At 40.6% G+C, this 17,247-nt stretch overlaps 1 protein-coding gene across 5 annotated transcripts in view; it reads right to left on the bottom strand.

The window, feature by feature from the left end:
* The window catches only part of KCNQ5 (potassium voltage-gated channel subfamily Q member 5), a 509,367-nt gene that overhangs the window by 59,007 nt on the left and 433,113 nt on the right, over positions 1-17,247 (bottom strand). For all 5 annotated transcript variants that reach the window (XM_065400732.1, XM_065400734.1, XM_065400737.1 and 2 more), the window contains exons 4-5: positions 5,789-5,964; positions 4,368-4,493 (exon numbers count right to left, since the gene is read on the bottom strand). In XM_065400732.1, the coding sequence (XP_065256804.1) occupies positions 4,368-4,493; positions 5,789-5,964 (302 nt within the window). The remainder of the gene's footprint in view (positions 1-4,367; positions 4,494-5,788; positions 5,965-17,247) is intronic.

Here is a 17,247-nt window from a genome sequence, read left to right as displayed (position 1 = left end):
GTTCTGATAGTGTTGAATTGGAAACTATCATCACTATTTCATATTCATTGTAATAACATTATCCATAATGAATTCATTTGGTATTCACATAGTTGTCCGTAGATATTCCATTATTCCATTGTAATGACAATGTATTATTAGAAAAGGAAAAGACAATATTACTGAGAGAAACTCTGAAAAGATGCCAGCTATACAAGAATCTTTTATATACCGTACTAAATTATGTTTTCAGGTAAAACAAATTACCATATATGATAATTGCAAAAAGTACACACTGAAGTATAGCATTGAAGTGATAGGGAACTCCCACGGGGCTTGAATAACAGATATTTAAGCCAAGGAATGCTTCCCCTTCCTGTTCCCACATTATATATCGTCTATTAAAATAATTATTTTATTTAATTAATTTGCCATCCTCTCCAAGTATTCTTGCCATTTGAGTCCTGCCTGGCACCCGTTAATCTTGGTTGTATGCAGTGTTGTTATAGCCATGCTGGTCCCAGGATATTAGAGAAACTAGGTGGGTGAGGTCTAAGTCCTGAAGAAGAGCTCTATGTAGCTCAAAAGCTTGTCTCTCTCACCAACAGGAGTTGGTCCAATAAAAGATATTACCTCACCCACCTTGCTTCTCTATTAATCTTGGTTGGCATACATAAACCAGAACTGTGGGAGCTCCAGCCATAAGAAAATCCACATTGATGGCATTTATGTTATGTTAGAGTTGCAAATTGGAAATCTAGATGTATTTAAACTAACAGGTCATATCCTGCCTTTGATTTCAGTGAAAAACATCCATTGACCTCAATAAGAGTATCCATTCTTTGCATGGAATGATGGCAGGATATGGCCCTCAGATAATTTGATTGAATGAGTGTGCTAGTGTCAATTAATTACAGCATGCTGGGTATGATGAGAAGGCGTTATGAGTGTTTCTAGAAGCTTGGAACTTCAGAGGATTATTCATGGCTAGTCCCCCTTTTTTTTAAACAGGAACATCACAAAACCATTCTGGGACTTGGTGTATACAGTGGAATGTAAATTAGAATAACCGCTGCAAATAAACAAATCAATGAGACTAAGCGTAGACGCCCCCTAGAATGCCATGTGATCTGACCTTTTCAAAATCTGCATGTGGGTTATTCTGGCAATCAAAACAAGCAAGACTACATTTCCCACATACTGTTTTACAGATAATACAGCAATTATCATTATTAAGAGGGAAACAACAAAAATAATGAATTAGGGGGATATGCTGATTTTCAGTAATTTTATGCATCTGAATATATTAAGAATTTAAGTATATTCAGGTTAACTAAAGAGTAAAAAAAATTGTTTTCAGGTTTTTGATTATAATTTGTTGTTCTGTTGATAGCAAGAAAAAATTCCTGTTTTCTCAGTTAGCACAAATTATCTGACCTATGAGTCATACATTTTCATTTTCACTGTATACAAAGTATTTTAAGCCACCATTTTATAAAATGATTGCTTCCTAGCAGGGCTTTTCCTTCTAAAATATCAAGAAGGGGAGAAGCAAATTATAAAACTAAGCTCTTGTTCATGCAATTAGATCTGCTTGGATCTGTGGATATGACTACAGGGTCAAGGCCTGACTTTATCAAAGCCCCACTGTTCAACTATGAACCCAGTCCCGCAACTGTGAAGCAGTCAAACTCTTACTAACTTCAGGCCAGCAGTAACTGCTCTCAGTTACACTGCAGTAAATCCAGAGCAATTTACATTGGTGTAACAGAGAGCAGAGTTTGATATGATGGTTTAACTTTAAGTCAATGGAAGTCTTACCTGCATTAGGATTAAAGGATCAAATATTAAATATTTTATGAGACATTTTTTGTTGATATTTTAAAACAAGTCTCATTAGGCAAAATACTTCTGCATTTTTTATAACTGTTGCTGTGCAACCAACAGATACTTTGGGTTCTGCATGTTCAAAGCTCACATTTCTACTCACTGATCATTCAAAAATACAACCCATAGGGAGGAAGGATAACCTGGGGCCTAAGAATGAACGAACTGGTTCAAATAAAAAGGTTTGGGAAACCTACCTTTTGCCCAAAAAGTAAACAAAACCCCAAATGCACATTCTTTTGGGGTTCAGTAGTGTCCGGGAGTTTATTTTGTTTTTCGTTGTTTCTCTAAGCAAGTTCAGGTTTTGACTAGTCTGGGAGTGGAAGTACAAGAAAGACTTGGGTCCGGTTCAGCTCCTGTCAACGCAACACCTGAGGTGGGGAAGTTACCTTTTTAGTCCCCTGATCAGTCTAAGTGATGCTCTAAGTTATGTTGACACTAATGGCACCATTGACCGGCTGGGATTGCTGGAGCACAAGGTGTTCTACTATGCCAGTGGGAACAGGAGTTCTGCTTTATCCCCTGGAGGGGGATACACCTATAGGAGGTGAATAAGCAGCTTCCCTGTTAGGACAGCCTTCCAGTTATCTGAGTAGCACAGTGCAGCTGAACATGGGCCAAGGATCTATCTCACTATTTGTATAGTATTTCTATTCCCACTGAAAACAGAAAAACTCAGAATCTTGTAAGAAAGTTTGTTCTGGTGAGATTTTAAACCAGATTTCAAGATCAAAAGAGAAATTTGAATAAACTTCAAACATCTAGAACTGATTCTCCATTTTCTTATACCATGTATAGTTACTTAATCCCCAATTTGGCAAAGCACTTACGCACATGATTACTATTAAGCATGTGAATAACCCTATCCCTTTCAGTGAAGCACGCAAGCATGTTCTCAAGTCCCATGGACTTCAACAATGCAGCTGCACCGAAGTTTGACGTTAAGCATGTGCTTAAAGGTCTTAGAATCATAGAATCATAGAAGATTAGGGTTGGAAGACACCTCAGGAAGTCATCTAGTCCAATCCCCTGCTCAAAGCAGGACCAACACCAACTAAATCATCCTAGCCATGGCTTTGTCAAACCGGGCCTTAAAAACTTCTAAGGATGGAGATTCCACCACCTCCCTAGGTAACCCATTCCAGTGCTTCACCACCTTCCTAGTGAAATAGTGTTTCCTAATATCCAACCTAGACCTCCCCCATTGGAACTTGAGACCATTGCTTCTTGTTCTGTCATCTGCCACCACTGAGAACAGCCGAGCTCCATCCTCTTTGGAACCCCCCTTCAGATAGTTGAAGGCTGCTATCAAATCCCCCCTCACTCTTCTCTTCTGCAGACTAAATAAGCCCAGTTCACTCAGCCTCTCCTTGTAAGTCATGTGCCCCAGCCCCCTGATCATTTTCCTTGCCCTCCGCTGGACTCTCTCCAATTTGTCCAAATCCCTTCTGTAGTCGGGGGACCAAAACTGGACACAATACTCAAGGTGTGGCCTCACCAGTGCCGAATAGAGGGGAATAATCACTTCCCCTGATCTGCTGGCAATGCTCCTACTAATACAGCCCAATATGCCATTGGCCTTCTTGGCAACAAGGGCACACTGCTGACTCATATCCAGCTTCTCATCCACTGTAATCCCGAGGTCCTTTTCTGCAGAACTGCTGCTTAGCCAGTCGTAGCATGGGATTCTTCCTTCCTAAGTGCAGGACTCTGCACTTGTCCTTATTGAACCTCAGATTTCTTTTAGCCCAATCCTCCAATTTGTCTAGGTCACTCTGGACCCTATCCCTACCTTCCAGCGTATCTACCTCTCCCCCCAGCTTAGTGTCATCTGCAAACTTGCTGAGGGTGCAATTCATCCCATCATCCAGATCATTAGTTGTATGCAGTGTTGTTATAGCCATGCTAGTCCCAGGATATTAGAGAAACTAGGTGGGTGAGGTCTAAGTCCTGAAGAAGAGCTCTATGTAGTTCAAAAGCTTGTCTCTCTCACCAACAGGAGTTGGTCCAATAAAAGATATTACCTCACCCACCTTGCTTTTCTATTAATCTTGGTTGGCATACATAAACCAGAACTGTGGGAGCTCCAGCCATAAGAAAATCTTGAACAAAAGATCTTGAACAAAACTGACAGGACCGACCCCTGGGGCACTCCGCTTGATACCGGCTGCCAACTAGACATCGAGCCGTGGATCACTACTCGTTGAGCCTGACAATCTAGCCAGCTTTCTATCCACCTTATAGAATCTTGCTGAATTGGGGCTTTACATCTGTGTAAAGCAGGTGTAAAAATGCTACCAAATTAAGATGGAAGGGTAGCATTCATAATCATTTTTCACAGATGTACATGCCTATTCAAGACACAAGCACTGGGATACTCAGGACCACTATAAGTTTACATCTTTTAATATGTGCATTCGTGTAATACAAAATATTCTACAGTATTAGTTAAATATTCTACAGTATTAGTTAAATAGTTTAAATGATCTTTCTATACTTACTGTGCCCCACCAGAGAGCATCTGCATACGTAGAAAACTGGGTATTTGCATCTTTTTCCACCAGATAGACAAGGAAAGAGGAAAAGATAAGTACTAAAAATCCTATGTACCAGGCTGTGATTAATTCCTAGATAAAAGAAAATAAAGATCAATCTGTATTAAAAAGATTAAACATAGAGTGGAGTGGCATTTGAAGAAAAAATAATTAAACAGTCCATATTTTTTGGCATTTTAGCAGTTAAACATCAAATGCTTCTCAGTTCACATAAATTGTCTCTAAACAACGGGTAGAAGTGATTGGGAATTTTTCAACAGAATGCTGGAAAATGCTGATTCATCAAAAAGATTTCTCAGGTCCAGGATGGGGAAAGAGCTAACACAGAACAGCCAATAGACTTGTGATTAGGGCACTCATCTGTGATGTGGGAGCCTGAGGCTGAAGCTCCTGCTCAGCGTGATTTGGAAGAGAGACTTGAAGCTGGGTGTCCCACATCCCAGGTGAGGGCCCCAACCAGTGGGCTACAGTGTCATTCTTTCTCAGTCTTTCCTGTTGAAGCTGCTCCACTTAGTACAGATCATTAAATATTTGTTGTGCCAGAGGGATATTTTCCTTTCATTTACACTATCTCTTTCTGAACAGCTCATGCCTGTGATTGCATCAACAAACTGACTTCATGGTCATTAACTATACTACATGGACCTCAAAGTTGTAAACAAGGATAGAACTCAGGAGCTTTGTCTAAATGAAGGGAGTATGCAATTAAATGGCTAATGTGTGTACTTACCCCTTCCCTCTGCTAGCTGGTCACATATTCTGACATTTTTTCAAGTATGCTACCCACTGTCTAGTCATTGGTCCCCAGAGAGTATATGCTTTAATGCTATTGCAGCTAATAGAGATTCTCTTTTACCTTATGTGATAGTGTTCTGTATTTTGGACTCAAATATCCACTACTGGACTATTCTATTGTGGGGTGGATCTCTTTCTCTTTTCTCTCTCTTTCTCTCTCATGTTTTTTTGCCAAAGGTTTTGAAAGGCTTCATTTTCATTCCAATGTGGAACAAAAACAAATTTTGAAATCTCAGATTTTTTTCATGAAAAAGAATGCTTGTTCTCTTGTTCTCTGAACAATTGGTCTGATTTCCCAGTTCAGTTTGACACTTGTGTAACTCCACTGATTTCAATGGAATTACACCAGCATCCAACTGGTGGTGAATCAGGGCCAATATTTTTAGCATATTTTCAGAAATCTGAATGAACATGAAAAGATGTATTTTTGATAATGCATTACATAGCCAACATTACTTTAGGAAGTTTTAGGTATTCACTGGAATCTGATAAATATATAAGGTGATGTTGATTCATAGAGTTTTGTTGAATCCACTGAAGAATTAAATGAAATTAACTGCCATGACAGTTACCTTGCTATGTGCATAAACTACTGAACCTAATAATTTCCAAGTCCCTCCTCTTCGGTCCATGCGCACCATACGAAGGATCTGTAGGAAACGAAGACTTCTCAGTGCTGATGTTGCAAAAATGTTACCCTGAGTTTTTGCAGAAACAACTGCTATTGAAGCGATGAGAACAATGGTGTCTGAAAGAAATACATTACAGAAGATATTAATGTACATAAAGTGATCATGAACATAGACGTACATATGCTGAGTGAAGGGAGTTGTCCTTACTCCTATTCAATTCCCTAGGAATTTTGTCTGAGATAGGATTGTGGGATCAAGACTAGAGTCTAAAAAGTGCTTAGAGACCCTTCAGGATGAAAATCATTAGCTACATTAGAAATATTAAAAACATATACTGATAAGGCGGGTAGTACTGAAGGAACTAGTTGCCTTGTGGAAGGTATTTTCAAGCCCTGTGTGTAGAACTGTATACATCATCTGATGGTTTAAAACTGCGGTGTTACTTTCCCCCATAGCAACATTCCTATGAAAAGGCATAAAAAAAACCAGTAAGAGAAAACAGAGCCCTCTCAGTTACATGAATCAAATGGAAGTATTTAGACTTATAAATATACATTTTATTTTCCTATGAGTGCAAATACTATGTGATGCAATTGTGCAGTAATGAGCTTCTAGATACAAACTCCCCTTATATACAATTTCCTGGGGGAAAAACAAAAATAAACTTGGTTGCATAAATGCCCTCCTAAGCATTCATTTAGCTGGCAGTCTGGAAAGTTCCAGAACTCCGAGTGTTAATACTTTGCATAAGAGTTTGTTTCTTCACGACAAAGATTTAAAATTTTTTGTTAAGTGCAGAGTGCTTGTTTATAACTCTTGGAGCCAGTGCCATGCTTAGGAGAGGATGAGGAGAAGAAACACAGTTCAAGCAGAGACAGCTAGATGCATTATGGCCTGCAGTAGCTATGAGTAGTATGGAATAGAAAGAGGTAATTTTAAATTGCTGGATGCCAAGTAATTTTATTTAAAAAATTACTAAAAATATTTACTCCAGAGAAACAAGAAACGGTAGGCTAGCTCTTACTAATTATTTCTCTTGTCACCAAATCAGGGATGTGTCTCCCACTGTTTTAGACTATGTCTATACTATGAGCTTGGAATGTGATTCTCCTGTTTGCGTACACATACTCACATTAGCTCTCATTGAGCTAGCTCAGTAGCAGTGGTAGCAGCAGCGGAAGCACATCAGAACCACCCCCTCGAGTGACATAAGTTACACTGACATACGCGACATAGCTTCTGCCGCTCGCGGAGGTGGTTTTATTATGCTGAAGGCAGAGCTCTCTTCCATTGGCATAGAGCATCTTCACCAGACGCACTGCAGCGGCTCAGCTCTATCGGTACAGCTGCATCGCTGCAGTGCCTTAGTTAACTTCCTCTCACTAATTCATGTGGAAGCCAAGAGGTTTTTCTTGGGTTGGTTTCTTCCTGAGCCTTCTCTGTTTTTCTTAGCTCTGTGTGGTAGCTTGCTCGTAGAGATGGGCAGGATAAGCTGATGAGTGCTGTGTGTTCGCTGAGCAGAGTAGCAGGGAGTGTATGTGAGGGGTGCTTACTTGAGAGTTTTTTATACTCCTCTCCTTCTTAGTTTCATGAAGTTACAAGAAAACACACCTCTTTTAGGCTTTTTTAAATTCAAGTTGATTGCTGTCCTTCTTTCACTGGCTCAGTATCATCATGGGTTGTCTTTAGGTGCCTCTTCATCTTATGAATATGCAGTTTGTTAATACACATATGTGTTAGAGTTTTAATTCTTTCTTGATGATTACATTTTCTTTATCTTTGTGGCAGAAGATTCTCAGAACATCTTTAAAGTTAGAGGTTTAACTTCTTTTTATTCAATACATTTTGGAGCTATTTCTTTAGTTTTACTAGACTTCAACAGGAAATGAAATTCTGTTTTGAAAAAGACTAAACACGCTTGTTCTTTATAGAAAGATTTTTAGTTCTCAAAACCGTCTTTTTAAAATTAAGTCATTCTTAAAGAGAGTCTTCAGCTTAAATAGTTATTAAAGAAGTTGTTGATTCTACATGGCAATTTTTGGAAAGATGATTCTTTTTGTCTTCCTGATTTGGATGAGGAAATTGCTTGAGCACTGCCAGTAAATAATTAATTCCCCAATAATATAAATATTCTATTCTTAAATGGCTTCTTACATTAGTAATAAGTTTAGCAAGCTCAGTAGATTCGATGTTGGTACATAAAGCATTTTATCCTTTACAAGCAGCGATATTATGAAATTATATTAGGAGCTTTGCATTGAGCTGACATATTTGCAAGTATGCATTTCACAAAGGTATTTGCCATTTCAGCATTTAAGAAACAAAAAGTTAAAAACATGTCCAGCTAACACATTTTCCTGGAGTTTCAAAGACACAAACAGAGGTTGTTCTTTGGGGGAAAAAATGTGTGTGTGTGGGGAGGTGGTATAGCCCACTTTAACACCTAGATTTATTGCTCTGATAACACATTCCTACATTCCTTTTTGAGGTATCCTGCATAAGGAACATCCTCACTTTTTGTGTGTGCACATGATCAGGTTTTTTTCCAAAAATATGAATGCTTTACATGGCTTGTTTTCTTGAGATAAGGATTACATTTGTCCCACACTGGTATCTTATATAAAGAGAGGTGTACTGGCCTAGATAAGACACTCTTTTGATTTGTTTGTCTCTTGACCCACGCTCTTTAGAGTTACAATCTGTTTGTTATAGCAATTAAACTTCTATTAGATATTTTGTACAAAGTAAAAATTTCAATAACCAACACATCTTTAAACACAGCACAAAAGAAAAGAGAGTAAAAATTAAAGCAAGGTAAAGTTTAAAATGCAGCTTTTTGTATAACACACTTTGGGGTAATCAACATGGTTTTATGGCTAAGGAGGGGTTATCTTCCTTACATTTGCTCCTCCTTGGGAGACAGAAAGTAGAAAACTCCTGCAATTTCTTTAACCAGCCTGAACATTTTGTATCATAACTAACTAAAACATACACAGGTTTTGTTATATCCTCAAGCACCCTGGCTATAACATACTTGTAGATATATCTTAATAATACTCAGTAAAAGCGCAAACAAGTTTGCAACGACCTAATATTTTTAAAAAGTGATAATTTTATAACTATCATTTCTGCATTGATATTGAGGTCTCTCCACCAGAGGAAGGCACAGTACCTTCAGAAACATTGGGGCCGGTATACACACCAGTGGCCTTTGCTACTTGTTTGTAAAAAGTGTAGCTTGTACTCCCCCAAGCACAGCCTAGCAGCTCTTGTGTGGAGGGGTGAGCTGAGCCATGGTCACTCCATCACCTCATCTGGACATGACCCACAGGACATTGAGCAATGCTGCTAGCACTAGCATTAGCTCCATTGTGGGAAGGGAGCACAAGGCAGCAGTGTAAGGGCTGCTTTCTATGCAGGTGTCAGCAATAGACTATCAGTGCTCTATCTGAAGTACCCATATAACTCCCCTCAGCATGGAATCTAGTGACTACATAAAAGACTAGAATTATAGTCTTTAATGTATATATTTAGTCTCACAATACCTCTGTGAAATAGGGAAATGCTATTAGCCCCATTTTGCAAATGGGGAACTGAGACACAGAGAGACTAAGTGACTTGCCAAAGGTCAAAGTTCATAGTAGAGCAGGGGATTGAAGCCATGTCTCCCCTGTCCTAGCTTAGTGTCCTAACCACTAGAGACCATCCTTCCCCTCATCCAGCCAACTCCCCCTCCCTGGTACCCATTCCCTAATGCACCTGATTTGAAGCTGTCATAATTTGGCCCAGAGTATTTTGGCGTGGAACAGATAATTAAATGGTGAAAATGCAGTGATCTATACGGCACTGACAGAAAAGAGGGGAGTTTAAAAATATTAAAAACACAGTCCACAATAGGATTTGAACTTTGTACCTTTAAAGCATAAGGTAGACCCTATGTTACACAGACATTAGTTCACAGCCATGGGAATTTAAAAGTGTTATGATTGGCCAGAAGAGGTAGCCTGCATTCATTTAATACAATAAAAAATATACCTCAGGCCAGATTTTGCATTCTTTATTCAGGGGAAGCTAATGATTCTGGGAAGAAGAGACACAAAAGTGTGCGTATAGATGTGTGTCAGTTTCATAGCATTCTCTCCTCTACTTTCTGACCCAACAGAAGGCCCTCCATGGTGGGGTCTGCAGATGAAAGGAATGGCTGCTATCAAGGGTATCATTCCCCAACACCACAGGGATTCTCAGATTAAATTTATGTATAGGAATGTATGAATTGCCATGCCAGGTCAAACAAAGTCTGTGTACTCCATATCCTATCTTTGTCTGTGGCCAGTACCAGATGCTTCAGAGGAAGGAGTAAGAAACCCATAGTGGATAATTATGGAATAAAGGGCCCATTGGGGAAGTTTCTTCCTCATTCCCCATTCATTTAGTGGCTGGCTTGTGCTAGAGGGTTTATATCCCTTCTGAAAAAGCATAAGGGTTTATATGCCTTAAAAGAGGTTGGGTTTTTTTTGTAGATGTATCTAATTGCAGATATTCTCACCTATGGAATACTGATTTTTAAAAACCCTACTAAACTCTTTCCATTAATGCCATCTTGTGGCAATGAATTCCACAGGTTAATTATGCATTATGTAAACAAACGTTTCCTTTTTTCAGTTTTAAATTTGTAATCTTCCAGTTTCATTTATTCATTAGTTTATATTCCTCTATCATGTGTCCTCTCATTTGTATCCTTTCTAAATGAAGCAGTACCGGTCTTTTCAAGCACGGCTCTCCCTGCAGTTTCCCCTTGCCGCTAATATCATCTTGTTTATCTAGGTGTTTTATTATTCTATTTGGAATGATCACTTCTACCCCTTTTCCTGGTACTGTAGTAAGGCTCCCTGGTCTGCAATTTCCATGTTCATCCTTTTTAAAGACAGATATAATATTTGCTACCCTACCTTCCAGTCTATCAATCTAGGATATGCCACTCATTACTGTAGCATCTGAGTGTGCTTCCCAAGTATTTTAAAACAGAAATAACTAACATTAGCTTTCTCTATTTTTCTTCCTTCACAGCTTATAGAAGAAATAGCTTGGGTAGTTTATAAGGGGTTTGTTTTGTGTGTATATTTATGTGTATGTGAGTAGGTTGTATGTCTCTCTGTGTGTATGTTAAGAATTTACTAAGAAAAGCTACATTGAAGCAATTAGTTTTGCATTTAGCATTAACTCACACAGAATCCTATGCCCAGCTTCTATTCTGCAGCTCTGTGAGTTTGTGTCTCGGCACCCAGTGGCAGCACAGCTCCTAAAAGTGAACCATGCTCCAAAGAGTACAGGGGCCTACAGAGAAGAGTAGTGGCAGACCCTTTCATTGTAAACCCCTATATCTATAAGCATGGCCCCAGTTTCCTCAGCGCCACCAGTATATAGCACAATTTTGAAGACCTAGCCCTGGTTCCTTTTGCACAGCCAGTAAGTCAAGGGGAGAATAGTTCCAGGTATCGTTGCTTGCAAAATTTTGTATATATTGCCAACTTTCCCCACACATTTTTTTGTGTATGGATGGTATAGGGCCCACTCCCTCTATATGTTTAATCCATTCCCAAATATATGCACCCAGTGACCACATAATTACCATGGATTAGTTTGGCAAAAGTAAGAAGTAGCCCAAATCTCAAACAGAACCAAATTGAAAAGCATTATTATAGTACAAATAACATAGACAATGTTTCTCAATTGCCAACAGGCTTCCTACCTTTACTCAATTCATTTCAATCTCCTTAGGATTGACTACATTCCCTGGATCACTTGTGCTCTAAAATTCCAACAAGTTCTAGAGCTTTACAGAAGGCAGAGTGTGGCAATGCATCTTGGAGCACCTCTGAACAATACAAGCCCCCAAATTCACAAGAGCTGGATACAACTGACCAGAGCTCTGCAGATATGGTGTTAGAGGAAATATTCCCCTCAGAGGAAACATGGCACAAAGTAGAAGGCCTGTTTCAGTTGAATGAGAGAGAAATCTGGGAGGCAGAGAGCGTGTTGAGGTTTGGGAGAAGAACCTAATGATCAGAGGAGGAGTGCTTGAGTTCAAGGAGATGTGAAGGGTATCACAAATTCTGATGGAGATCAGAAAAAGAGATGGAGAGTGTTAAGAGGTATGGAAGGTTGGGAGCAAACATAGGGTTACCAGATAGCAACTGTGAGAAAAACGAGACGGGGGGAATAGGCACCCATATAAGAAAAAGTCCCAAAAAACGGGACTGTCCCTTTAAAAACAGGACATCTGGTCACCCTAAGCAAACATGATCTATGTTCAACAAAGAATATCATTGGATGAGAGTACAAAAATATGTTCATGTTGCTGTGCATTTAGGGCACAATTGTGCATTATCCTGGATTGGGGCAGCACTGACCCCAGTGGGTCCCTTTGGGAGGTGGAGCTCTGCTAAGACATTCTAGCACCCTTTAAGAAGGTACAGTGTGCCGCATTGCTGACCCCAAAAGTTCAGAAAATCGTAAGATGCCCCCCAAAATATGAGATTTTTAAAAAAAAATCTCAATTTTGGGGACAAAGTTTATATTGTGTTTTTGGTCTATCTTTTACTTTCTAACATTCTGTGCTCCTCCTCATGTCTTGCTAGCTCTCCCAAACCATTAGGGTATGGTGATTTTGGTGTTCACTACAGGGGCTTTTGCTGTCTGCCTTTCAGTGCAGAGCTTTCAGCTTCTTCCCAAATCCCAAATGCTAATTAGTTCTGTGCCCCACCAGCACATATCTGCCTGTCCCCCAGCCCAGCAATTATGTACCTCCCAAACACCCACATCAGCTTTCCCACCAATCCGAACATCTACCCATCGCCCAGCCATTAATTATGCAGCCTGCAAATCAATTTTGCTTCATTCCATACAGCCTCACATCAGTTCTGCACCTCCCAGTACCACATCTGCCTGTCCCCCAGCCTTGCTTTTCCCCATGCAGGGGGTCACCACACCTTCCCCTTTCCCCTCTGCTCCTCCTGCAGCTCCAGGGGTTCTACACCCCCTCTCCCAGGCCTGGGGAAGCAGCTGCAGTGGGGTCCACTCTCCCTTTTCCCAGGCCTTAGTGAGGGCAGTTCCAGGAGTTCTTCACACCTTCCCCCTTCCAAGGCCTGATGTTGCTGGGATGGAAAGGGGGACGAGCAGACTGACCCATTTTTCACAGGAGGGGAGGAAAAAGTAGAGCTGCCAGACTCTTTTTGCTCCCTCCTTCCCTCTGTAAGAATAATGTTGGCTGTTCCCTCTCCTGTCTTCCCCCCTCACCTGAAAATGCCTGGGGGAGGGAGAAAGAGCACTTTACCAGCTTCCTGCCACAGCCCTGATTGGCTGCTCTCTCCAGAAGGTGGAAGAGGGGTGGGCAGGCAGCCAATGAGAGGGGTTTTCCTCAGCCAGGGCTAAAATTTTCACCAAGGCTGGAGCTTCTCAAGTCATTGCCAGATCAGCTCCAGCTGGGACCAAAATCATGTTACTTGCCATGGTGAGAGCCGGCAACCCCAAGTGTCTGCTTCCCTCCTTCCTAGTGCTGCCTCACAGAGTCCTTTCCATCAGGTGAGTGGAAGGACTGATTTTGGTGAATCCCTGCATGGGGGCATAAAGGAAGAGACTCTCTGTTGCCTCCCTCTCCTTGAATAGTTGTGCAAGGACAGGGCATATTCCAATTCTAACAGAATAAGGAAGAACTACCACAAAGGAGCACCATTACAATTTAAAAGACAGATCTATGCAAATGTTATTCAATCTATATGCTTATATGCCCTGGTTCTCATGGGGGACTTCAATCACCCTGACATCTACTGGGAGAGCAATACAGCAGTACACAGACAATCTGGAAGTTTTTGGAGAGTGTTGGGGACAATTTCCTGGTGCAAGTACTGGAAGAACCAACTAGAGGCCATGCTCCTCTTGACCTGCTGCTGAGGGAACTGGGCTTATTTAGTCTGCAGAAGAGAAGAATGAGGGGTGATTTGATAGCAGCCTTCAACTATCTGAAGGGGGGTTCCAAAGAGGATGGAGCTAGGCTGTTCTCAGTGGTGGCAGATGACAGAACAAGAAGCAATGGTCTCAAGTTGCAGTGGGGGAGGTCTAGGTTGGATATTAGGAAAAACTATTTCACTAGGAGGGTGGTGAAGCACTGGAAAGGGTTACCTAAAGAGGTGGTGGAATCTCCGTCCTTAGAGGTTTTTAAGGCCCGGCTTGACAAAGCCCTGGCTGGGATGATTTAGTTGGGATTGGTTCTGTTTTGGACTAGGGTTGGAGGTCATTCCTAATCTTCTATGATTCTATGAAATGTCACAGAAATATGTAAAATTATGAATAATAATCTCATTGTGAATCTGGTCAAGACAGTCAGATTTCAGTGAAATTAAATCCAAGATGAGCAACCAAATTGAAAACAGTGAGTAAATTCACACACAATTGTCTTTTATTAGATCACATTCATATACAAATCTCCCTACTGGCATTTCTGCCATGAGAAGTCTCCATTATCACTCTGTCTAAAGACTGAGGCCATGTCCACACACAGATTTAACATAAGGTGTGATTTTCAACCTAAATAGTTATACTGGTGAAAAAGGCTGTGTAGGCACTCCTATTTCAATTTAACTAAGCTTAGTTTAGCCTAGGGCTTGGTCTACACTGAAAAGTTACAGCGGCATAGTTACATCAATCGGGGTGTGAAAAAAAAACACACCGTTGAGGCACATAATTATGTCGACAAACCCCCCAGTATAGAAGCAGCTGTGTTAATGGAAGAATGTGACATAGTTAACATCATTCAGGGAGGTGGTATTGGTGTTCCTACACCAAAAGGAAAAACTCCTGTTGGTATCGGCTGTGTCTACACTAGGGCCCTGTGCCGACATAGCTAGGTTGGTATAGTCTCTGTAGCATAGGCTAGGTCTACACTACAGCGGGGGGTCGACCTAAGATACGCAACTTCAGCTACGTGAATAGCGTAGCTGAAGTGGCGTATTTTAGGTCGACTTACCTGGCTGTGAGGACGGCGGCAAGTCGACCGCTGCCGCGCCGCCGTCGACTCCGCTACCGCCTCTTGCCGCGGTGGATTTCCGGAGTCGACGGCAGAGCCATCAGGGATCGATTTTATCGCGTCTTCACTAGACGCGATAAGTCGATCCCCGATAGACCGATTGCTACCCGCCGATCCGGCGGGTAGTGAAGACATGCCCATAGACATACAGTAGATTAAGTTAATCAGGAACAGGTTTCAGAAATAAGTCACACTTAAAGTGAAATAAGAGTGTCCACACAGCCTTTTGCACTGGTTTAACTATCTCACCTTAAAAAAAAAAAAATCACACCTTACGTTAACCTAGTACAATCTTATCATGTTGACAAGCTCTTAGTAGAACCCTTAAAATCTAAAGGCCTCATTCTCCACTCTCTTAACCCCAGTTTTATACTCACGTCATTACTTCTCTTATTTAAATGGGAGTAGTGGAGTATTTTCTTGAATTGTTTTTTCTGTTCCACCTGGATTTTTTCTCTTAAAAGATTTAACAAAGTTCTGCCAAGTTTTTCCTCCTATTCTCAGTGGTGAAACTTAGATCAGAAGGAAAAAAACAGATAGAGGGTTGTGTTGCCTTGTGTCTTTTCGCTAGTTGCTTTAGGGATTATGGGTGAAATCCCAGCTCCTTTGAAGTGAATGGCAAAATTCCCATTTACTTCAATGGAGCTAAGATTTATCCCTACATCTTGCTCTGAAATACCAGAAAGGGTTGTAATTATATTGCTCCCTGGTTTACTATTAGGTACTTCCATTCTCTGTAGTAACTGATAGTTAACATTTTACATAGATGGGATCCTTTATCTGCTTCCAGGAGCTTTTTTTCCCCACACAGCTTCATTCCAGCCAATATCCTGCATATGTATTTGTTTATCCAAAACTTCAAGATGCCCCTCAAATATGATGATGGGCTTAGCCAGCTTTTTAGAAAATGTTCCCATTTTACTTTCCCTGCACGTATTGTGTTCCCTTGTGAGCTCCAAGAGAGATTATAAATCTCCTAAAAAACCTTGTGCAATGTTAACTTTTGAATACATCATTTTAAACAATGGGTTCTTCCATTTTGGAGGTAGAGACTCCAGTACGTCTCATGGAAAAGTGAGCTGAAGTGAAGATAGATCTTAGGCCACGTCTACACTAGTGAGCTTACAGTAGCACAGCTGTCTCAGTGCAGCTGTGACGCTGTAAGATCGCTTGTGCAGCCACTCTATGCAGACAGGAGAGACCTCTTCCACTGACATAATAAAGCCACCTCAACGCGTGGCGGTAGCTATGTCGGCGGGAGAAGCTCTCTCGCCAACATAGCGCTGTGCACACTGCCACTTATGCTGGCAAAATTTATGTTGCTCATGGGTGTGTTTTGCCAACATAAGTGGTAGGGTAGACGTGGCCTTAGGCACTGGAAACAGCAGCATGCTGTTAGTTGACAACCAGGACTAACACATTGGAGGCTGAAAAATACAACAGATAAGCCCAGGAAACGTGCGTGACTCAGCATACCTGGTATAATGTCACAAACCTCTAAAATAGAATCATGGAAATAGAGATGAGTGATTGAGGTCCAGCAATGCCAGCCACCTGCAAACTCAACAAATTATTCATATGAGTTATGCCAACCTGAATTTAACAGTCAAACAGATGTAAGCTGATTGCAGGCTGCCTTTTTCACAGTTCAGACCAAAGCAAATTTTTACAGTTTATTTATACACTCCTGGAAACAGGAGTTTATAATAAAATGCTGTTGGCACACCTAAACTATAAGTGCTTCAAATGGTGACAATATAATAGTGGATTATTTAATACTAAAAGCTGCATAATAATGAAAAATGAGGTATTGCAAATCACCTTAATGGATTGGTTTACTTAGAAAGACTTTTTCATTGTAATGTCTCTATTATGAATGCTTTGGATGCTGTGAGATTCTAAAAGCTTCAAAGGTACCATGTTGATGGGTGCAGTCTAAGAACTGTCTAGAACAGGGAAATGGATGAATGCAATCATGTCTCTAGAGTATAGAATAAAATAGCTGATATGCTACTAATGCGTTTTTTCTTTAAATACGAATTACAGGAGGCGTGTCAAAATGTGATCAGGAACTATGGTTAATGATTGTCTCTCACCTGACTTGAGCATGCTTAAACTATAGCGCTGGTGTCAGTCAGGTCTGTGCTATCTATGCTTGTTTGATACTACTCACATTTCAGGTATATCCGAAATTTAACGGATAGCTATTCTTATTGCCCATGTTCACACTGATGTGTTAGAATATCTTATTCTTCCAAATAAAATGACATGGTGGACTGATATGAGTTCTGCTGTGTTCATCTTCTATTTTTTATCT

Source organism: Emys orbicularis, chromosome 3 (assembly GCF_028017835.1).
Source record: "Emys orbicularis isolate rEmyOrb1 chromosome 3, rEmyOrb1.hap1, whole genome shotgun sequence".
Lineage (NCBI taxonomy): Eukaryota > Metazoa > Chordata > Testudines > Emydidae > Emys > Emys orbicularis.
Note: the sequence above shows the minus strand (reverse complement) of the source record. Positions and strands in the feature narration are given on the sequence as shown.